Raw genomic sequence first — 24,663 nt, forward strand, 5'->3', positions numbered from 1 at the left:
ATTCTAGATTCTAAAGTTGACATTATTACCGTTTTTAATCCTTGGAATGAAAAAAAAAACAATATTTTCCTTATGATAGCATAAATTGCATTGTTTTTAAAATCAAAATCAAAAAGGCCAAGTTGTCTTTTCCTCATAAAGTGTTTAGGTGAAATTCCACCTATACAAGTGTGACAAATATGCAAAGAAAAAAATTGGGAAGGGGCAAATACTTTTTCATGGCACTGCAGATGTAGTCAGATTGTTCCACTGGGATCCGCGGTAACAAACACGCGCTCTTTGTCGGCGGCGCACTTGTGCATCCATATGCGTAGAAAAGAGATGCATGGTATTAATATACATATATTTGCGTACTAACTGGGCTGGCCCACATTGGCCAGCGGCCCACCGGGAAAACTCCCGGTGCTCCAGATGGCCAGTCCGCCACTGCTCCTCTTTGCCTTCCTACTGTATGTAGAATCAGCGCTTAACTGCATGCATAAAGTTTTGTAAATTCGTTTAACTTCTATTTCATAAGGGTTTGCCAGCGGTGGTACAGCGCAACGGGGGTCATTATTTTCTATTAATGAAAATTATGATGATCTGTCACGGCGTGCGCCTGTGATGGGTGTGCGTCCAAATCTACTAACGCTACTCGCTCACTCCGTAGGCTCCCTAAATAGGCGGCAAAGGGACGGAGCCGCTTATTCGTTTCGGCTGGCGATAATTAACGTTAATATGATCTCGGGCTTGCTCCACATTATAAAAGCAATGCGCGGAGTTTAGTCCGAGGTCCGAGAGGGACGTGATGTGGTGGAGAATAGGCAGTGGCGGTTTTACACTAAATTGCTCCCCGGGCGAGACTCCCTACGCCACCAAGCCCCCGTCATCGTCACTTCTAACCCCCCTGCGCGATGTGTATAAATCAATGTGTGTGTGTGAATAATATGAAATTTTATTTGATATAGGTATATATTGACTCATGCTAGGGTAATTTTACTATGCTAAATTTATGAATTACACTTAAAGTATCAAATCCAACTATGAAGTCTGATATAATTGTTACCATTAAACATTTTATATCTACGTGTTTATTTTTCTATTTATGTTTTGCTGGCGAATTACCCTTTAGGCAGAGATGTCTGCTCGGTCTTGTTAATTTGTTTTAAAACCCCTAATTCTGCGAATTCCCCCCAGCAGCGAAACCGGTTTGATGACTTCACACCTGTTGTAAAGGTGAGATGGGGGATTACAGTAACTGTGGGTGCGCTTCACCTCGGAGCGCGCTTTCGCGTTGTATTCAATGAATAGACTAAAAGAAAATCATGTTAGCTTCAGCATTGGAAACAATATTGTATTAGGCTAACTTTATTAAAGATTATACACTTTTGTATTCTTTGTTCACACGTGGGCATCTTAAAATTTTTAGATATTGATCCTTTCTTGATGCAGCGAATTTTCTGAGCAAATTAATAATAATTCCCATGAATAAAAAGGAGGAAGAAGAAAAGGTTACGTGAAAATAAGAAAAAGCTTTAGAGGTAAATGCTGTGAAATGCTTTAAATGAACAGATTCTGGATATAACAGGTCAGGGACAGTGAGGCTGGATCCAGCAGCGCACCACATCCCACATCATAAAACACTGGCTCATTAAAGTGAAGATTAATTTTTAAAACTACTTACTATAAAAATAACACAATACAAAAACAAAAACGTAAAAAAGTTTCACTGAACATATATTGGGTCATATTTGTAAAACAAAGAAAAGAATAATAAGTCAAACAACATATAAAACTACAAAATTTTCAGTGTCCAGTAGCACCAGTCTCACAGAGACCCAACCAGTTTGACAGCAAAATGAGACATTTTGTCAGTATTGTGATTTTTAAATTTATTTATGTATTTCAAAAGATGCAAGACAATACTGCCAAAATGTATCATTTACATGCTGTTAGAAAATATTCTTTGCATTGTCTCTTATTGAGTCACAAGGGTGGTAAAAAGCTATTCATATCATTCAAAGTTATTCATATCAGTGTAGTTAGTATGATTTTTAAAGTGCTTTAACTCCACCTGGCAAAAACCATCCTCTCAGTATGACCACCATCCCCCTTACCAACCCCTTCAAATTAATGTCAAATGTATGATTATTTTCTAAATCAAAATTCAATATTGTAACACACTGCTAACAAGCCCAAGGAAGCTTTTTTCACTCTGCTCGCATTTTAACATATTTAAAAAAGAAAAGAACTGAAGGTATAATAAAAACGCACAAATCCTCTCCATGGAGATGCGATGAAAATGAAGGATTCAGTTTAAAACACAAGTTTTTAAATGATTGACAGCTTTAATAATTATAAAGGATCTTTAGCCAATTTCTTAAATTTTTTCTCAATTTAAAGAAAGTTTTTTCATTAGACCTACATGCTTGGGTGCAAAAGGGTCAAAATTTATTTTTAAAAAAGCCATAATAGTAACTTGATGTTTTGTGTGCATGTGAGAGAGAAAGATAGAGCGAGGAGAGACTACAATACTATTAAATGTAATTATTTCTTCACAAACGTTTATGTAGATTTTTATTTTACTCTTATAATCCTCAGATGAAAGCTATAGAAAGGATCAAATGATAGTTTTGCCAAGTGCATGTTTAAATGCACGTGTTTTATTTTGTTTTGATGGCTCCAAGTTGATTTAATTAAGCTTATATTTTGTTAATAAAACTATTTTTGCAATTATTTTGTTTATAGGACTGATATTTATGGCCTCAGAATATAAGTTTAGAAGCATTCTGCTCGTACTTTAGAATGACATTTCCACAGAGACTTTGTGCATGTTTACAGATACTGTATGTATATAAATTTGTTACTGAATTAAATTGTTCATTAATTTGGCATGCATATTGCTCTGTTCATACCTGGTTTTTTGCGTGCCTTGTCATGCCCCAGCTGTCCCAGGTCATTGCAGCCACATGTATACACAGTTCCATCTCCAAGCAGGAAAACTGTGTGTTTTCTCCCACAGCCTATACCTCGCACCACTTTTCCATTAAAGAATTCGCATTTACGGGGCTCTACTATGATCTCTTCATCAATTCCACCCAATCCAAGCTGGCCATAGGAGGCATTTCCCCAACACAGCATGGTTATAGTGATTCTTTAGCTTCAACAAGTTCAAAATCTGTAACATTACAAACACAGAAAAATAATAACAGATAAAGGGGAGCATACACTCAAAAATAATGTAAAACGAGCACATGATTAAGTTTTAAATTGTCAAATGTTTTTAAAATTCTAAATAGTAAGATGTGTGATATTGATTTTTTTTAAAAACCTTCCTCTATATTTTTTAGGATTCTGATGATAAGTAGATGATTTTGAAAAAGTGCTGCGGTCAGATGAGACTAAAATTAAGCTCTTTGGCATCAACTCAACACACTGTGTTTGGAGGAAGAAAGATGCTGGCTATGACCTTATGAATTCCATCCCTACAACCAAGCACTAAGGTGAAAACATCATGCTTTAGAGCTGTTTCTCTACTAAAGGTACAAACCGATTTGCCGCATTAAAAGGCTAATAGATGGGGCCATCTTCAGTAAGAAATCTTCTGAAGATGTGTCATGGATGGGACTTCCAGCATGACAATTACCCAAAACATACTGACAAGTCAACAAAAGAGGAGCACATTGAAAAAACTGGATGTCCCTGTACCAACCATACAGAGTATCATCAAGAGGTTTAAAATGTTCAACACTGTCAGAATCTGCAAAGTATCCTGTAGAGTCCCTAGGAAGATCTGCCACAATGAAAACAACAACCCTGTATTACCATCAAAGCTTTAATAGACACTTTCAACCGAACAGGGGACGGTATTTAGATCCACGGTTCAGTATATCCTGTGTTGAGGTGACCTCCATGGACATTGCTCCAGAGTGTCTGTACGTGCATGTCTGGCCTTTGGTCTAAAAGATCTAAACTTCTGGTCATCCATCCTCTGGTCAGATGAGTCTTAACTGAAACTCTTTGGACATAGGAATATTGCATATGTTTGGTTTAAGAAAGGAAAAGCCTTGAATCCTAAGAATACCATTACAACTTGTCAAGCATGCTATGTGGATGCTTCTCTGCCAAGGTTACCTTGTTAAGATAGATGGTATCATGAAAAAGAGGATAATGTCAGGATGAAAACCTTGTGGCTCAACATGCCACAGGATAATGACCCGAAGCAGTGGTCAAGCAATGGTTCAGGAGCAACAACATAAATGTTCTGAAATTGCCAAGCCCTGACCTTACCCCAAATGAGAATTTGTGGAGAGAGTTGAGAGGGCCGTCCACTCTCCAAAAATTAAAAGCTTTTGCAATGAAAGAGTGGGGAAAAAGTCTGCAGCAGACCTGTAGAAATGTTGTGGAGACCTACAAAAAGCATTTGCAGACCATTATTAAGAGCAAAGGCTTTCTTATAGATTATTGAAACATTGAAATACAATGCATCTAAATAATTCTAAACATTGTGATCCCTTAATTACAGTTAAACCTTGGATTGAAGTGTGCTTGTATATCAAAGCACTTGTATATCAAAGCGAATTTTCCTACAAGACAAAACTCAGATGATTCGTTATTAACCTGCACTTTACTGTTGAAAAGAATCCCAACAGAGCAGTTGGTGATTTTTCCGTTAGTGTGTGTATGTGTGAAGGCGAGAGGAGAGAGGTGGCTATTTTGTAGGACGACTTTTACAAACACGCACACTAACAGAAACAGCTCTATTTGGTTATCGTTATCAAGTTAAAATGCATTTAAAAAAATTGCTAATCTTTCAGAACACTCGCAGACCAAGTTACTCGCAATCCAAGGCTCCACTGTATATTGTTTATAATCTATATCAGCATTTCCCAACCCAGGGTCCCAGCAGACCCCCTGCTCTGCATGTATTAGTGTGTTCCCTGCTCCACCACAACCACTTCTACAGGGAGTGCAGAATTATTAGGCAAGTTGTATTTTTGAGGAATAATTTTATTATTGAACAACAACCATGTTCTCAATGAACCCAAAAAACTCATTAAAAATCAAAGCTGAATATTTTTGGAAGTAGTTTTTAGTTTGTTTTTAGTTTTAGCTATTTTAGGGGGATATCTGTGTGTGCAGGTGACTATTACTGTGCATAATTATTAGGCAACTTAACAAAAAACAAATATATACCCATTTCAATTATTTATGTTTACCAGTGAAACCAATATAACATCTCCACATTCACAAATATACATTTCTGACATTCAAAAACAAACAAAAACAAATTAGTGACCAATATAGCAACCTTTCTTTGCAAGGACACTCAAAAGCCTGCCATTCATGGATTTTGTCAGTGTTTTGATCTGTTCACCATCAACATTGCGTGCAGCAGCAACCACAGCCTCCCAGACACTGTTCAGAGAGGTGTACTGTTTTCCCTCCTTGTAAATCTCACATTTGATGATGGACCACAGGATCTCAATGGGGTTCAGATCAGGTGAACAAGGAGGCAATGTCATTAGTTTTTCTTCTTTTATACCCTTTCTTGCCAGCCACGCTGTGGAGTACTTGGACGCATGTGATGGTGCATTGTCCTGCATGAAAATCATGTTTTTCTTTAAGGATGCAGACTTCTTCCTGTACCACTGTTTGAAGAAGGTGTCTTCCAGAAACTGGCAGTAGGACTGGGAGTTGAGCTTGACTCCATCCTCAACCCGAAAAGGTCCCACAAGCTTATCTTTGATGATACCAGCCCAAACCAGTACTCCACCTCCACCTTGCTGGCGTTTGAGTCGGACTGGAGCTCTCTGGCCCTTTACCAATCCAGCCACAGGCCCATCCATCTGGCCCATTAAGACTTACTCTCATTCCATCAGTCCATAAAACCTTAGAAAAATCAGTCTTGAGATATTTCTTGGCCCAGTCTTGACGTTTCAGCTTGTGTGTCTTGTTCAGTGGTGGTCGTCTTTCAGCCTTTCTTACCTTGGCCATGTCTCTGAGTATTGCACACCTTGTGCTTTTGGGCGCTCCAGTGATGTTGCAGCTCTGAAATATGGCCAAACTGGTGGCAAGTGGCATCTTGGCAGCTGCACGCTTGACTTTTCTCAGTTCATGGGCAGTTATTTTGCGCCTTGGTTTTTCCACACGCTTTTTGCGACCCTGTTTGAATGAAACGCTTGATTGTTCGATGATCACGCTTCAGAAGCTTTGCAATTTTAAGAGTGCTGCATCCCTCTGCAAGATATCTCACTATTTTTGACTTTTCTGACCCTGTCAAGTCCTTCTTTTGAACCATTTTGCCAAAGGAAAGGAAGTTGCCTAATAATTATGCACACCTGATATAGGGTGTTGATGTCATTAGACCAACCCGTTCTCATTACAGAGATGCACATCACCTAATATGCTTAATTGGTTGTAGGCTTTCGAGCCCATACAGCTTGGAGTAAGACAACATGCATAAAGAGGATGATGTGGACAAAATACTCATTTGCCTAATAATTCTGTTTTACAGCTTAGAGATAGTGGCACTAAAAAAAAGACAGGAGGCAGAGTTGGAGGTAGCAGAGCTGAAGATGTTGAGGTTCTCCTTGGGAGTGACAAGGATGAATAGGATTAAGAATGAGTTCATCAGAGGGACAACCCATGTTATATGTTTTGGAGATAAAGTCAGAGAGGCCAGATTGAGGTAGTTTGGACATGTTCAGAGGAGAGATGGTGAATATATCGGTAGAAGGATGCTGAGGTTTGAACTGCCAGGCAGGAGGTCTAGGGGAAGACCAAAGAGGAGTTTTATGGATGCAGTGAGAGAGGACATGAAGTTAGTTGGTAAAGAGGATGCAAAGGATATGGTTAGATGGAGGCAGATGATTCGCTGTGGCGACCTCTGAAAGGGAACAGCCAAAGACAGAGATATATATATATATATATATATATATATATATATATATATATATAAAAATAAATAAAATTTATTTTCCCATAAGAAATAATGGTAACTTCAATTATTTGTTCGACAACCCAAAAAAAAATAATTACATAAAAATAAATATAAAGTAAAAATAAAACAAATTAACCTGCACCTTACCTTTAAAAAAAGTAAAAATAAATCTCGACAGATAAGTGTTTCACTCTGTGTGTGTGTGTAAGTGTATGTGTGTGTGGTGTGTGTGTTTGTGTGTGAGAGAGAGAGAGAGAGAGAAGCCCCTCCCGAGAGAGAGTGTATGAACCGGCACGTTGTCAAATTACGTGCGCACGCACACACATAACAGAGGCTGAGGGAGAAAATGGATTTTTAACCTTCTAATGAGACTTTATTACACAGTAAACCTTTCCTATTTGTAATTTCACATAAACAGACAGTGTGCGTGTGTGTGCATGTGTGTGCGTGTGTGTAAGAAGCACCCCCCTCTCTGCTTCATACAAACAGACACAGAAACAGACAGGGAGAGAGGAAATAGATGTTTAACCTCTAATGAGATTTTCTTTTGCTTTTTACGCGAACACACGTGTGTTATAAGAAACCGTACACGCGCACTTACAAACACAAAATAAAATAAGTTTTACATACACACACACGGTCAGTGTTATAGTAAACAGTGGGCACTAAGACCCAGCAGGGGAGACGATTTAACCACAATTACGCAGCGCGAGAGAGAAAAACCGTTGGCTCAGTTGTGATCACGTGACCCTAGCGTCAAAACAAGAAGCGCATGCGTGATACATGATACTCAGTGCTCGTAAACCAAGACTTGTTCTATAACACTGTGACCACATGTGTGTCAAACAAATTTTATTATGTATTTGTAAACGTGTGTGTACAGCGCACGTGTACTGTTTCTTATAACACGTGTGTGCGCATGTAAAGCAAAAGAAAATCTCATTAGAGGCTAAAAATCCATTTTCTCTCTCCCTCTCTGCTTCAGCCTATGTGTGCGCGCGCGTAATTTGACACCGTGACGGACACACACACAAACAAACACACTCTCTGCTCTTCACAGAAACACTACTTTGTCGCAATTCTTTTCAAAGGTAAAGTGCAGGTTAATTAATTTGTTTGTTTTACTTTACAGCAGTACATTTGTTAGTATGTGCTCAGACAAGTGTCATTAGTGATGACTTGCTAATTTTTCAGACAAAACAGGCTTTCCGTTAACGTACAGTCGTGGCCAAAAAGTTTGAGAATGACAAATTACTTTTCACAAAGTTTGCTGCTAAACTGTAATTATACTGTAATGACGTGCTTGTCATTATATTTCAGTACATCACAGAAACTGAAACAAGATCTTTGTTTCAGTTTCTGTGATGTACTGAAATATAATTACAAGCACTTCATACGTTTCAAAGGCTTTTATCGACAATTACATGACATTTATGGCATTTATTAAGAGTCAGTATTTGCAGTGTTGGCCCTGCTTTTTCAGGACCTCTGCAATTCGACTGGGCATGCTCTCAATCAACTTCTGGGCCAAATTCTGACTGATAGCAACCCATTCTTTTATAATCACTTCTTGGAGTTTGTCAGAATTAGTGGGTTTTTCTTTGTCCGCCCGCCTCTTGAGGATTGACCACAAATTCGTAATGGGATTAAGATCTGGGGAGTTTCCAGGCCATGGACCCAAAATTTCAACATTTTGGTCCCCGAGCCATGCCTTATGGCACGGTGCTCTATCGTGCTGGACAATGCATTGTCCTTCACCAAACTGTTGTTGGATTGTTGTAAGAAGTTGCTGCTGAAGGATGTTTTGGTACCATTCTTTATTCATGGCTGTGTTTTTGGGCAAAATTGGATGAGAAGCAACACCACACATGAATGGTCTCAAGATGCTTTACTGTTGGCATGACACAGGACTGATGGTAGCGCTCTCCTTTTCTTCTCTGGACAAGCCTTTTTCCAGATGCCCCAAACAATCGGAAAGAGGCTTCATCTGAGAATATGACTTTGCCCTAGTCCTCAGCAGTCCATTCACCATACTTACTGTGCGTGCAGATGCTCCCACACCTTCCTGCTGCCATTCCTGGACTTTCTTGGATGACCCGAAGCCTTCTTAACACGAATTGAACCTCTTTCTTTGAAGTTCTTGATGATCCTAGTAGCCACAATATCCTTGCCTGTAAATCCATTTTTTTGCAACGCAATGATTTGCAGGTCACCATAGCTAACAATGGAAGAACAATGATTTCAAGCATCACCCTCCTTTTAACTCGTCAAGTCTGCCATTCTAACCCAATCAGCCTGACATAATGATCTCCAGCCTTGTGCTCGTCAACATTCTCACCTGAGTTAACAAGACGATTACTGAAATGATCTCAGCAGGTCCTTTAATGACAGCAATGAAATGCAGTGGAAAGTTTTTTGGGGGATTAAGTTAATTTTCATGTCAAAGAAGGATTATGCAATTCATCTGATCACTCTTCATACCATTCTGGAATATATGCAAATTGCTATTATAAAAACTTAAGCAGCAATTTTTCCAATTTCCAATACTTGTGTAATTCTAAAAACTTTTGGCCACGACTGTGTATACAGTGGTGTGAAAAACTATTTGCCCCCTTCCTGATTTCTTATTCTTTTGCATGTTTGTCACACTTAAATGTTTCTGATCATCAATCACATTTAACTATTAGTCAAAGATAACACTAGTAAACACAAAATGCAGTTTTTAAATGATGGTTTTTATTATTTAGGGAAAAAAAAAAAAATCCACACCTACATGGCCCTGTGCGAAAAAGTAACTGCCCCCTGAACCTAATAACTGATTGGGCCACCCTTAGCAGCAATAACTGCAATCAAGCATTTGCGATAACTTGCAACAAGTCTTTTACAGCGCTCTGGAGGAATTTTGGTCCACTCATCTTTGCAGAATTGTTGAGGGTTTCATGGTTTCATCTATCACAGCAAGCCTTCCAGGTCCTGAAGCAGCAAAACAACCCCAGACCATCACACTATCACCACCATATTTTACTGTTGGTATGATGTTCTTTTCTAAAATGCTGTGTTTCACACTTTTACGCCAGATGTAACAGGACACGCACCTTCCAAAAAGTTCAACTTTTGTCTCGTCGGTCCACAAGGTATTTTCCCCAAAGTCTTGGCAATCATTGAGATGTTTTTTAGCAAAATTGAAACAACCCTCAATGTTCTTTTTGCTTAAAAGTGGTTTGCGCCTTGGAAATCTGCCATGCAGGCCGTTTTTGCCCGGTTTCTTTTTTATGGTGGAGTCGTGAACACTGACCTTAATTGAGGCAAGTGAGGCCTGCAGTTCTTTAGATGTTGTCCTGGGGTCTTTTGTGGCCTCTCGGATCAGTTGTCTCTGCGCTCTTGGTGTAATTTTGCTCGGCCGGCCACTGCTGGGAAGGTTCACCACTGTTCCATGTTTTTGCCATTTGTGGATAATGGCTCTCACTGTGGTTCGCTGGAGTCCTAAAGCTTTAGAAATGGCTTTATAACCTTTACCAGACTGATAGATCTTAATTACTTTTGTTCTCATTTCCTCCTAAATTTCTTTGGATCTTGGCATGATGTCTAGCTTTTGAGGTGCTTTTGGTCTCCTTTTCTGTGTCAGGTAGCTCCTATTTAAGGGATTTCTTGATTGAAACAGGTGTGGCAGTAATCAGGCCTGGGGGTGACTACAGAAATTGAACTCAGGTGTGATAAACCACAGTTAAGTTATTTTTTAACAAGGGGGGCAATCACTTTTTCACACAGGGCCATGTAGATTTGGAGTTTTTTTCTCCCTTAATAATGTAAACCTTCATTTAAAAACTGCATTTTGTGTTCAATTATGTTATCTTTGACTAATAGTTAACAGTTTTTGATGAGCAGAAACATGCAAAAGAATAAGAAATCAGGAAGGGGGCAAATAGTTTTTCACACCGCTGTATATATTATGGCAAGCCGTTTAGGAAAATATTCATGAGAGAATTGAATGAAAAGTCTGAATATATATAATGAAACTCTATATATATTAAATGGATTTTAAATATATTAAATGGAACTCTAAATATATTGAATGGATTCTGAATATATTGAATGGAAAGTCTGAATATATTGAATGAAACTCTATATACACCCAACAAAAATATAAACGCAACACCTTTGTTTCTGCTCCGATTTTTCATGAGATGGACTTAAAGATCTAAAATTCATTCCAGATACACAATACTACCATTTTTCTCAAACATTGTTCACAAATCAGTCTAAATGTGTGATAGTGAGCACTTCTGCTTTGCTGAGATAATCCATCCCACCTTACAGGTGTGCCACATCAAGATGCTGATCTGACATCATGAGTAGTGCACAGGTGTACCTTATACTGCCCACAATAAAAGGCCACCCTGAAATGTGCAGTTTTTTGCTTTATTGGGGGTCTGGGGACTCAGAACCGGTCAGTATCTGGTGTGACCACCATTTGCCTCATGCAGTGCAACACATCTTCTTTGCATAGAGTTTATCAGATTGTCAATTGTGGCCTGTGGAATGTTGGTCCACTCCTCTTCAATGGCTGTGCGAAGTTGTTGGATATTAGTGGGAACTGGTACACGCTGTCGTATACGCCGGTCAAGCACATCCCAAACATGCTCAACCGGTGACATGTCCGGTGAGTATGCTGGCCATGCAAGAACTGGGACATTTTCAGCTTCCAAGAACTGTGTACAGATCCTTGCAACATGGGGCCGTGCATTATCTTGCTGAGACATGAGGTGATGTTCATGGATGTATGGCACAACAATGGGCCTCAGGATCTCATCACAGTATCTCTGTGCATTCAAAATGCCCTCAATAAAATGTACCTATGTTCTTCGTCCATAACAGATGCCTGCCCATACCATAACCCCACCACCACGGGCCACTCGATCCACAACATTGACATCAGCAAAGCGCTCACCCACACGACGCCACACACGCTGTCTGCCATCTGCCCTGAACAATGTAAACCGAGATTCATCTGTGAAGAAAACACCTCTCCAACGTGCCAGACGCCATCGAATGTGAGCATTTGCCCACTCAAGTCTGTTACGGCGACGAGCTGGAGTCAGGTCATGACCCCGATGAGGACGACGAGCATGCAGTTGAGCTTCCCTGAAACGGTTTCTGACAGTTTGTGCAGAAATTGTTTGGTTATGCAAACCAATTGTTTCAGCAGCTGTCTAAGTGGCTGGTCTCAGACGATCTTGGAGGTGAACCTGCTGGATGTGGAGGTCCTGGGCTGGTGTGGTTACGCGTGGTCTGCGGTTGTGAGGCCGGTTGGATGTACTGCCATATTCTCTGAAACGCCTTTGGAGACGGCTTATGGTGGAGAAATGAACATTCAATGCACGAGCAACAGATCTGGTTGACATTCCTGCTGTCAGCATGCCAATTGCACACTTCCTCAATGCTTGTGGCATCTGTGGCATTTTGCTGTGAGACAAAACTGCACATTCCAGGGTGGCCTTTTATTGTGGGCAGTATAAGGTACACCTGTGCACTACTCATGATGTCAGATCAGCATCTTGATGTGGCACACCTGTGAGGTGGGATGGATTATCTCAGCAAAGCAGAAGTGCTCACTATCACACATTTAGGCTGATTTGTGAACAATGTTTGAGAGAAATGGTAATATTGTGTATCTGGAATGAATTTTAGATCTTTAAGTCCATCTCATGAAAAATCGGAGCAGAAACAAAGGTGTTGCGTTTATATTTTTGTTGAGTGTATATTGAATGGATTCTGAATATATTAAATGAAACTCTGAATATATTAAATGGATTCAGAATATATTGAATAAAACTCTCTATATATTGAATGGATCTAAATATATTGAATCGATTCTGAATATATTAAATGAAACTCTCTATATATTGAATAGATTCTGAATATATTAAATGAAACTCTATATATTGAATGGATTCTGAATATATTGAATGAAACTTTATATATTGAATGAATTCTGAATATATTAATTGAAACTATAAATATTAAATGGATTCTGAATATATTGAATGGATTCTGAATATAATGAATGAAACTATATATATATATATATATTGAATGGATTCTGAATATATCAAGTGGATTCGGAATATATTGAATGGATTCTGAATATATTAAATGAAACTATATATATATATATTGAGGGATTCTGAATATATTGAATGAAACTCTGAATATATTGAATGGATTCTAAATATATAGAATGGATTCTGAATACACTGAATGAAACTATTTATATTGAATGGATTCTGAATATATTGAATGGATTCCGAATATATTGAATCGATTCAAAATATATTGAATCGATTCAAAATATATTGAATGAATTCAAAATATATTGAATAGACTTCGAATATATTGAATGAAACATGACGTCATCGAAACACAGCGCCATCTTTAGGAGGAATGAGCAAGTCCGCGAGAAACTTGGTTGCTGCAATTCTGAGAAATGAAGAGATGGTCAACACGTTAGTGAGTGCGTGTACGGCCCAAAGTCCATTTCCTCCTCTTTTCCACGTCCAAGTACTTACACTAGTGTTGTATAAAGTGATGTTTAGTAGCGAGAGTGAAGATGGTAACACTCACTGATTCGTATTCAAACCAAAAACAAAGGCAATCAAGCAGAAACAGTTAAGAAGAGTCCAGTTTATGTGCAAAAAACAGAATTAGGCTTAAGGCGAACTCGCAGCCAAGAACATTCACAGAGGGCGAAATTAATTAGAGCAAGCCACAAAGAAACTGACCGTAATAGCCTACTTCACAACGAAACACCGGGCTTTAATACAACGCAAATTAACTGTGAAAACCAAACACACCTGTGACACATTAGGGAGGAAAAAATAATAACTTGTGGTGGGTTTAAACGTATTCAAGGTTCAAAGAACTTTATTAATCCCAGAGGGAAATTGCTCTTGGTTATACAGTTGCTCAGTTTAATTTACCGGGAAGCAAGTAAAGTTAGATTTGAAAAAAATATATATATATATTAGAAAGGAAATTAAAATTAAAGAAATAGAAATGTAAAAATATAAAGAAAAATAGAATAGAATAGAATTAGCTCTGGCATATAATTTATATACATATTGCACAAGAACTGTAGTGTAAGTGAAAATAAGTACTGCACAAGTAAATTATAATCGGATATTGCACTTAGAACATTGAGTTGTGTGAACAGAAGTGTCAAAGTGTAAAATGTTATTAACCAGGAACTACTGACAGTCACTGGCCTGTAGTGAAAATGCTACAGAGAAGAGTTATATAATTTTATGGCCATGGGGAGAAAAGATCTCCTGTGGCGCTCTGTAGAACACCTGGTCATAATTAGTCTCTGGCTGAAGTTGCTCCTCTGGTCGGTGAGAACTCTGTATAGAGGGTAAGAAGGATTGTTTAAGATTGTGCGTATTTTGGACAGGATCCTCCTCCTTGCCACGACATCAACAGAGTCCGGATCCAAACCCAGGACAGATCCGGCCCTTCTAATGACCTTGTCCAGTCTGTTTCTGTCTGCCGCTTTTATGTTGCAGACCACAGCAAAGAAGACAACACTCGCCACTACAGATTTGTAAAACATCCGAAGAATGGTATTACAGATGTTGAAAGATCTGAGCCTTCTCAGAAAGTACAACCTGCTCTGTCCTTTCTTGTAGAAGGCCATTGTGTTAACTAGGCCTGGGCGATAAAACGATAACGATATGTATAACAATAACGATATAGGACCCTGAAGTAGTACGGTCGCGATTCAGGAAGCATAAAAGGAGACAAGATGGCGCTTCAGTCTGTCCATGCCGTTTCCGACGCTTCGCCGGATCTTATGAGAGTACTAACAATTTGGGGTCCAATTCCTTATTGAATGTGAGTTGCTAGAACGCGGAATTGTGTAAACTCTTGCTCTCGGCGTGAGAGAGTTCTTACAATAACTTTCGTGGTTATCCTGCCTGTTCGCGCTATTTCCGCGTTTCGGTTTACTAGCCACGCTACAAAAGCAGACAAAGCACTCGTGCAGTTTATCCCCTGCTCACTCAACGGGTTCTCTGTGCGCGCTCAACTCTGTCTGCACGCGCGTGCAACATTTCTTTTCTACGACGTGTCTTCGATGAGTATTTAATTACTTATTTATGTATTTTATTTAATTAAGTATTAGAAATACTTAATTGATTAGAAATACTTAATTGGAAAGTTTATTGGAAACGAACCTAATTCAATAAAATACAGGCTTGCATTTTTTTTTTTTTGGATCTGATGTAGTTGTTACTCAACTACATCTCTGCTAGATTGTAGATAAAAGATTCCCATTCCCCTGAAACTCAATTGGCAGATCATAATCTTGGTGATCGGTAATCGGCCCCAAAAATGCTGATCGGAGCATCTCTACCCGTGACAGTTGCATTAACAAAGGCACTCGCTCTCTGGTAACCAAGCAATGTAGGGAGTGATACGCTAACGCCAATCATGTAACATGTATCATGTTTGGTTGCGCCATATTGTTGTCTCATGCTGGTCTGCTGGATTTCTCTTCATAAGCAGAAAATGCACTTTGCACTATTTTATTACAATTTATTAAGCATTTCTTACATTTTCTTTCATTTTGCACCCTAAATGTTAAGAAATAATTGTTAAGTGTTCATTGTGACATTAGACTTATGTTTACATTTTAATTATTTGAGTTTTCCATGGTTATTGACATTTCTGTCTTGATAACTGAGGGGACTATGATCAGAGGACGGTTAAGTTTAAAATAAAAATGTTTTAAATGTAATATATTTTTCTCCTGCTCCTTATTTTAAATGGGTCATAAAAAATATCAATAATTATCGATACCGACCGATATGAAACACTGATATCATGATACAGTTTTCAGCCATATCACCCAGCCCTAGTGTTAACTGACCAGTCCAGTTTATTATCCAGATTCGAATGTGAAAATCTGATATTGAGTGCGTCTTACGGCACTACTTTGGGCCATACATACACTCACTAACGTGTTGACCATCTCTTCATTTCTCAGAATCGCAGCAACCAAGTTTCTGGCGGACTCGTTCATTCCTCCTAAAGATGGCGCTGTGTTTCGATGACGTCATGTTTCATTAGATATATTCAGACTTTTCATTCAATATATTCAGAATCCATTCAAAATATTCAGACTTTCCATTCAATATATTTAGAATCAATTCAATATATTCAGAATCCATTCAATATATAGAGAGTTTCATTCAATATATTCAGAATCCATTCAATATATAGAGTTTCATTCAATATATAGTTTCATGCAATATACTCAGAATCCATTCAACATATATATATATATATATATAGAGTTTCATTCAATATATTCAGTATTCATTCAATATATAGAGAGTTTCATTCATTGATATGTGTAAAGCTGCTTTGCGGCAATGACAATTGCTAAAAGCGCTATACAAATGAAATTGAATTCAATTCAATATATATAGTTTCATTAAATATTTTCAGAATCTCCATTCAATATATTCAGAATCCATTCAAAATATGAGAAAGAGAGAGCGAGAGAGAGAGAGATTTATTCAATATACTCAGACTTTTCATTCAATATATATATCAAAATATATCAATTCTCTCATGAATATTTTCTTAAACGGCTTGCCATAATATATCACACACACAATGGAACCTTGGATTACGACCATAATTCGTTCAGAAAGTGGGCTCGTATTCCAAAACACTCGTGAACCAAATGTAATTTTCCCATAAGAAATAATGGAAACTTAAATTATTCATTCCACAGCCCAAAAAATTAAAAATAAAGTGTTTCCGTTCAAATGTTTCACGCTGTGTGTGTGAGTGAAGCCCCTCCCGTCCCGAGAGAGAGTGTAGGAACCAGCTTGCTGTTAACTTACGCGCGAACACATAAGAGAGGCTGAGGGAGAAAATGGATTTCTAACCTTCTAATGTGACTTTATTACACAGTAAACCTTTTTTATTTAAATTTCACATAAACATACAATATATATATATATAGCAGGGTGGGAAAAGTATATGAATCCCTAGCCTAATGACTAGAGCTAATTGGAGCCAGGAGTGAGCCAACTTTGAGTCCAATCAGTGTGATGATATTGGCCTCGCAGAAAAACAGCTCTTAGAAAACCTACAATCAAGAATTGTTGACTAGCATGAAGCTGAAAAGGGTTACAAAAGTCTCTCCAAAAGCTTTGATGTTCATGTGCCCACGATAAGACAGACTGTCTACAAATGAAGAAAGTTTAGCACTGTTGCTACTCTTCCTAGGCGTGGTCGTCCTTAAAAGATGACTGCAAGAGCACAGCGCAGAATGCTTAATGAGGTAAAGAAGAATCCTGGAGTGTCAGCTAAAGACTTACAGAAATCTCTGGCACATGCTAACATTTTTGTTGACACATCTGCAATAAGTAAAACATTAAACAAAAATGGAGTACATGGGAGGACCCCACAGAGAAAGACATTGCTGTCCAAAAAAAATATTGCAGCACATTTGAAGTTTGCAAAAGAGCACCTGGATGTTCCACAACACTACTGGCAGAATATTCTGTGGACAGATAAAACCAAAATTGAGTTGTTTGGAAAAAAAACACACAACACTATGTGTGGAGAAAAAAAGGAACAGCACACCAACATCAAAACCTAATCCCCACTCAACATGGCGGAGGAAGCATTCCAGAGTTTATCAAGACATTTTGCAGAAAAACGTAAGACCATCTGTCCATTAACTAAAGCTCCGCAGAGGAAGGGTGATGCAACAGAACAATGACCCAAAGCATACAAGTAATTCAACAAAAGATGGCTTAAACAGAACAAAATACGCCTTCTGGAGCGGCCCAGTCAAAATCCTGACCTCAACCCGATTTAAATGCTGTGGCATAACCTTTAGAGAGCGATTCACACCAGACATTACAAAAATATTGCTACACTTTTGTGAAGAGGAGTGGTCCAAAATCATTCCAGATCATTGTGCAGTCTGATCTGCAACTTCAGGAAACGTTTGGCTGAGGTTATTGCTGCCAAAGGAGGGTCAACCAGTTATTAGGTCCAAAGGTTCACATACTTTTTCCACCCTGCACTGTAAATTTTGACGTTATGTTCAAAAGAAAACATGAAACCATATAATGTTTGTGTAGTTTTATTTTAAGCAAACAGTGTTTTTCTATTGTTGTGACTTGGATGAAGATCAGAGCACATTTTATGACCAATTCATGCAAAACTTCACGTAATCCCAAAGGGTTCACATACTTTTCTTGCAACTGTATGCATGTCTGTACAGTGCTCAGCATAAATGAGTACACTCCCTTTAAAAAGTACGAATTTAATCAGTAGCTCGTTGAACAACAAAAACAATTCCCAAAATTTTCACAAGGCTGAGTTTTATTGAACACTTGTTTAACTCCATAACATGAAATTAAGGTTAATAATATTGCTTAGATCACAAAATCTTCAATTTTACTTTTGAAGCAAAAATGAATACACCCCGCAACAAAAACTACTACATCTAGTATTTTGTATGAGCGCCGTGATTTTTAAGGACAGCACAGGCTTCTAGGCATGGAATGAGCAAGTTGGTGACATATTGCAACATTTATCTTTTTCATTCTTCAAGAATAACCTCTTTTAGAGCCTGGATGGTGGATGGAGAATGATGCTCAACTTGTCGCTTCAGAATTCCCCACAGGTGTTCCAATGAGTTCAGATCAGGAGACATACTTGGCCATTCAATCACCTTTACCCTGTTCTTCTACAGAAATGCAACAGTAGCTTTCGATATGTGTTTTGGATCATTGTCGTGTCGGAAAAGTGCACGACGACCAAGTGCAAAGAGTGATGGCAGCACCTTCTCCTTCAGTATAGAGCAGTACATTGTTGAGTTCATGATACCATCAATGAAAAGCAGCTCCCCAACACCAGCAGCGCTCATACAGCAAATAACGTTTTTTCTCTTTCTTGCACTGCGGAATTGTGGGTAATTGTCTTCCCTGCTGGGGCGTAGTGTAGGTATAACTAACATCCATGCATGCATGTACTCTAACACTGTGACCACATGTGGGTGCGTAAAACATTTTATTTTGTGTCTGTATGCGTGTGTGTACAGCATGCATGTAAAGCAACAGTAAGTTTCAGAGAAGTTAAAAATTCTTTTTCTCTCTCTGCTTAAGACTCAGCCTGCTCTTTGTGTATGTATGTATGTATGTGTTGGATTCACACACACATACATACACAGCACCTGCGCGCACAAACGAAAACACTTATCTGTCAGGATTTATTTTTATATTTTTATTTTTTTTAAAGGTAAAGTGCAGGTTAATTTGTTTTTGTTTGTTTTTTTTTATTATTTTTATGTATTTTTTGGGGGCTGTGAAACGAATAGTTAGAGTTTCTATTATTTCTTATGGGAAAATTTGATTTGTTTAACACTAGAAGCGCCGCGCCAGTGTCACCTACTAATAACGCGGTTCAGCGGTCATTTGACCGCCTATTGTTTTGAATGGAAAGCTGCTGCTGACACACAATGATCGCTAGATGGCGCTTTCACCAAGCGCAAATAGTTTAGCTCCAAGATCAACTTGCACTTGAACAATGCGCCATTCATTCCCGCGTTGATAATCAGCGGTATCTTTTTTTCATATTCAACTGAGAAAACCTACTACAGAGTCTCTAAGGGGACAAAGGAAGGGAAAAAAACAAGTCAGAGGGAAAAAAACAAGTCATGTTTGGAATTATAACCCAAAGTTTTTGACTTTTTTCTGCCGTTTTTTCTCCTCCTTTGTCCATCTAGGGGCTTCGTACTATAACAAGAAGGAAAGCTCTACTTAATTTTATATCGTATGGAGAAAATTTATTAGTTTGTTCATTCTATTGGAAGCTTCTGAACGTTTCGGAGCAGCGATTTAGTTCTGAACTCGCTTCCGTGAAATTATCGCTGAAACAATATTAAATTTGAATAAATCAGATCTACCACAGCAGATAATAAACTATGCTATGTCATAACCGAAGCAAACACCACGATTATGCCTCGTTTCGTTCAGTGTTGCTAGGCAACGGACCACGCGCCTAATCGGCGGGAACGTGGTTCACTTGGCCGCGGGGTACTATAAACCTGCGGAATGTTTCACTGCTTATGTTCATGTAATAAAAGCGAGGGAAATGTGGAAGTGATGTGTGGCCACTGAATGAGAACTAAATCAAAGATTTCGGTGAGTGTAACATCTGCATAGTGACACTAAACAGCTGAACACCTTCACTTTTCCGTTTACTTCTGAGAAAAAAAAGCTGTATTTTGTTTGTTTATATTTAGAATGTTTATAAAAGTACACGAAGTAGGCGCGCGCGCACACACACACACCTCCCCTGAGCTCTCGGTCAACATCTGCAAATGAGTCAAGACGTAGCCTAACGTAAAAATGCATGCTATATATATATATATATATATATATATATATATATATATATGTGTGTGTGTGTGTGTGTGTATTCGATGCATGCTATATATATATATATATATGTGTGTGTGTGTGTGTATGTGTGTGTAATCGAGGCTGGCTCTATTCAGGGGCAAGAGGGGCAGCGCCCCCTCAACTAAATGTCTGCACATGTTAATATAATCCTAAAATTAATATATTACAAGTTGATAAACTGATCCGCGGTAGCAGAGAAATCCGCTGAAAAAGGGACACTACACAATACGGTATTAGATGTCTCTCATGTCTCTGTCCCTCTGCTGTGCGTATTCATTCACAGGCTGCAGCGCGCGCGCACACACCTCATCTGAAGCAGTTGCAGCGTTTTTTAGTTACAACAAGCACAGCGATGAGTATAAGAATAAAATAAGGTAACAGTTTGGTCTGTGTAGTTAGTGCCCTTGTATAGAATAAATAAATGAATAACACATTCCAACCACCTCTCAAGAGAGTGCCATAGTTTTGCAAAAATACTTGCAAAACATCAGCATACATTGGAGGGAACTTCTGAGGTGGTCAGTGATTGATGGCACGGTCGTTCGGAGGGGGTTGTGATCACACCTACAGTTCTTTTGTTCTAAGCTGTCGGTCAAATATCTCTTCACTTGAAATGGAAGCACAAAATTGAGGGGCAACATGCAAGGGATTTCAGCATCTCGACGCACAGTATAAGCTGTTTATAAAAATAAGACACTGTTTGTTTTTTTATTTTGTAATCTTTCTCGTGTTTACCTTGTACTGTACAATGTATATTCATTTTATTAATGAATTGCTGTAAATAAACTACATATGCAGTTGATTTACCAGAAAGGACTTTTCAGTTTTTGTGTGTTAAACTAAACTTCAGGGTCAAGTAATAGCGATTTTATTTAAAAAGTACATATATATATATATATATATATATATATATATAGGGAAAGATTAAGAAACACGCTGAAGCGGAATATATATATATATATATATATATATATATATATATATATATATATAGCATGCATCTTTATACATTTGGAATCTGCATCTACATTTTCTGTTGCATGTATAGAATCAGTTTCAGCTGAAACTCATGATCAAACGCTGCAACTGCTTCAAAGTCTTTCCTCTCCGTGACCGCTGAAATCCGACACGACACCACGTTAGGCTACGTCTTGACTTATTTGCATATCGACGGTCATTAGATGTTGACCGAGGGCTCAGGGGAGGTGTGTGTGTGTGTTTGTGTCTGTCTGTGCGCGCGCGCCTACTTCGTGTACTTTTATAAACATTCTAAATATGAACAAACAAAATACAGCTTTTCGTTTCTCAGAAGTAAACGGAAAAGTGAAGGTGTTCAGCTGTTCAGTGTCACTATGCAGATGTTACACTCAGTGTAGTTACCGAAATCTTTGATTTAGTTCTCATTCAGTGGCCACACATCACTTCCACATTTCCCTCGCTTTTATTACATGAACATAAGCAGTGAAACATTCCACAGGTTTATAATACACCGCGGCCGTGATCCACGTTCCCGCCGATTAGGCGCGTGGTCCGTTGCCTAGCAACACTGAACGAAACGAGGCATAAACGTGGTGTTTGCTTCGGTTATGACATAGCATAGTTTATTATCTGCTGTAGATCTGATTTATTCAAATTCAATAATGAGGCTTTATATCTTCAGGAGGGGCCATTACATATGTAATATGTAAAACAATATTGTTTTAGAGATAATTTCATGGGATCTTCTAACAGAACGAACAAACTAATTAATTTTCTCAAAACCTTATAAAATTAAGTAAAGCGAAATCCCCTAAATGTCCTCATAAAATATCGCTGATTATCAACGCCAGAACGAATGGCGAATTTTCGATATTTTACAGAAGCATATATATATATATATATATATATATATATATATATATATAAACTGCATATATGGAATAAAACCTGAGATAGTTACATATACGCACTGAATGACGCATAAATAATATGCGCGATCCCTTGCGCCATCTGCTGAGAGAAATGAGAATCGCAGGTTGGAAAAGGCAGGAAACGGCATGACCGCCGCGCAGCTGTCAGCGATTTCACGTAAATAAGAGCAAAATAGCTTCATACTGGCTTTTACTGGTGCGATTTAAAAAATTTAAGCATACAGGGTGATTAAGCTCACAGATCTAGGAAAAGTCATGGAAGGAGGGTCCTGGAATTTGATCGAGTGTGAAGTAGTATTTTTATTTTTTTTACCCCCTTGCGGTCAAATGACCGCTGCTCGGCGCTTCTAGTGTTAAGGGTGTTTTGAAATACGAGCCCACTTCCGGAACGAATTATGCTCCTGTTACACTATTTTTTTTTAATCACACCAGTTTTATCACATGCCCTAAAAGGTTACACACACTGCTTTAAGCTTACATGCAGCAAGCTCAACCCCTCTTAACACAGCACACAACCACCCAAATGACAGATGAATAGCACTGAGAGCAGAAAATGAGACAAGAACAACTGTTACTTCTAAAACCACTTCAAGCCTCTGCAGCATGAATGACTACATACTACTTACTTTAAGGGCAGAACGCAATAATTTCTCAAGCAATAGCATATTTAATCGAGACAGCATAGATCATAAGAACACCAGATTTTATGCCCAAACATAGGAGTGTTGATGGCACTGCATGAAGAGTGAGAGAAAAGATAGATGCAAATGCTGTCAAAGCTTTAAAATAAACTATCGCTACACAGTATTTGGTATTGTCTCAATCAATGTCTTATAAAACGATATACCACCCAGCATGTGTGTGTGGCAAACCTGAAGCAAAGGCATTGTTATGAAAAAACAACCAGAAAATAGGAGATCACTGCTACTACTTTGCATTTTTAAACAAGTTTTTAGAAATCCCTCGACGGTGTGAAAGAAACATGTTTAGTCCAAGCGTTCAACAGCGTTCGAGAGAAAATTGATAAACTACAAACTGTGGTCTATTATTGAAGCTGTTTAAGTCTGGGCTCTTCCTCTGCCATACGCTACATTTTACATTTCATTTTAAAATAACTAGCTGATTAGCTACATACACGTAAGTGAGCATCCCCGCAATGTGTTAAAAAGGAGAGCTAAAATAATTACTGTAACACTCGTTTGTACGTAAGTCATATGTATTTGAGAGAAAATCAGGTAGTTTTTCCATAAATAACAACAAAACAACTCAATTAACATTAATGTGTGAGTGTTGTATGAATGTTTCATTAACATTGCATGCATGCTAACTGTGCAAAACAATCGCCAAGCAAACAATTCTAACAGCGAAACAGCGTCACAAAATATCACTTTTTGTGTTGTTCGTGTACGTTTTGTACAAAGCGCGCAAAAAGTATTCGCGTAATCTCTAAAACTAGCATTTATAGATGGTGTTTACCTGTTGTTAATCAGTGGCAGCTTGGTGCTCTAAACCATAAACTCCTAAAAAAATAATAAGAATGTTGTGGGCATGAGAAGGGTTGTCCTGTCAAAAAAATCCTCAAAACAAGGTAGTTGATAACGTGGAGAATGACACCCACAATTTCGTAAATAGAAAGCACGCGAAGGTATTTCTATAATGTTCTGGACATATCCCGGATATGACGACAAGGTTTACTGAAAAAACGCGGAACAGGAAGTGTTTGCGCATGCGTATTGCACATCACGTGGGCACCCAAATAATAATTTATAAATTTTTTGGGCTAAAAAACAGCATACAATACAAACCACGTAGCCAGGGAGGATAACAAAGAGCACCATATGGCAAAAAATACACAGAAAATAAATAAATAAATAACACACCAGGGGAAAAATAGCAATTATAGATATTACATTTATTATAAAATATTTATCCACCATATTGTTATTATTATACTTATAAAAAAATATTTAAAAAGAAAACAAAACACAGGAAACAAAATCTGAATAAAAGCAAAAAAAGGGGCCCCCTTTTTCTGTATAATAACACATCCATAACAAATGCAGAATAAATAAATGAAATATATTTATAATGTAAAAATCCTCTAAAAAGCCAACGCCACTCAGGTTAAAAATGTTTTTGAGTATGTGAAGACCTAAAAAAAACCCAGATGCTGCGTTCCATTCCAAAGTGTACTTTACAGGGTGCTCTCTACTCCCTGCTCCGGTTACAATAAATAAGGGAACTTCCCTCAACAAAATTCCACACACCTGCAAGGTGCCCAGCGTGGACGTCACGTCCTCTGTGCGTTACCATGGTAACATGAGCACCTCGGATATCTGAT

General features: G+C 38.2%; 1 protein-coding gene across 1 annotated transcript in view; it reads right to left on the bottom strand.

Moving 5' to 3' along the window:
- The window catches only part of herc4 (HECT and RLD domain containing E3 ubiquitin protein ligase 4), a 107,191-nt gene extending 83,197 nt beyond the window's left edge, over positions 1 to 23,994 (bottom strand). The window contains exons 1-2 of the mRNA XM_053501252.1: positions 23,799 to 23,994; positions 2,895 to 3,157 (exon numbers count right to left, since the gene is read on the bottom strand). Coding sequence (XP_053357227.1) covers positions 2,895 to 3,120 — 226 coding nt within the window. The 5' untranslated portion in view covers positions 3,121 to 3,157; positions 23,799 to 23,994. The remainder of the gene's footprint in view (positions 1 to 2,894; positions 3,158 to 23,798) is intronic.
- Positions 23,995 to 24,663: the final 669 nt, after the last annotated feature.

Source organism: Clarias gariepinus, chromosome 8 (assembly GCF_024256425.1).
Source record: "Clarias gariepinus isolate MV-2021 ecotype Netherlands chromosome 8, CGAR_prim_01v2, whole genome shotgun sequence".
Lineage (NCBI taxonomy): Eukaryota > Metazoa > Chordata > Actinopteri > Siluriformes > Clariidae > Clarias > Clarias gariepinus.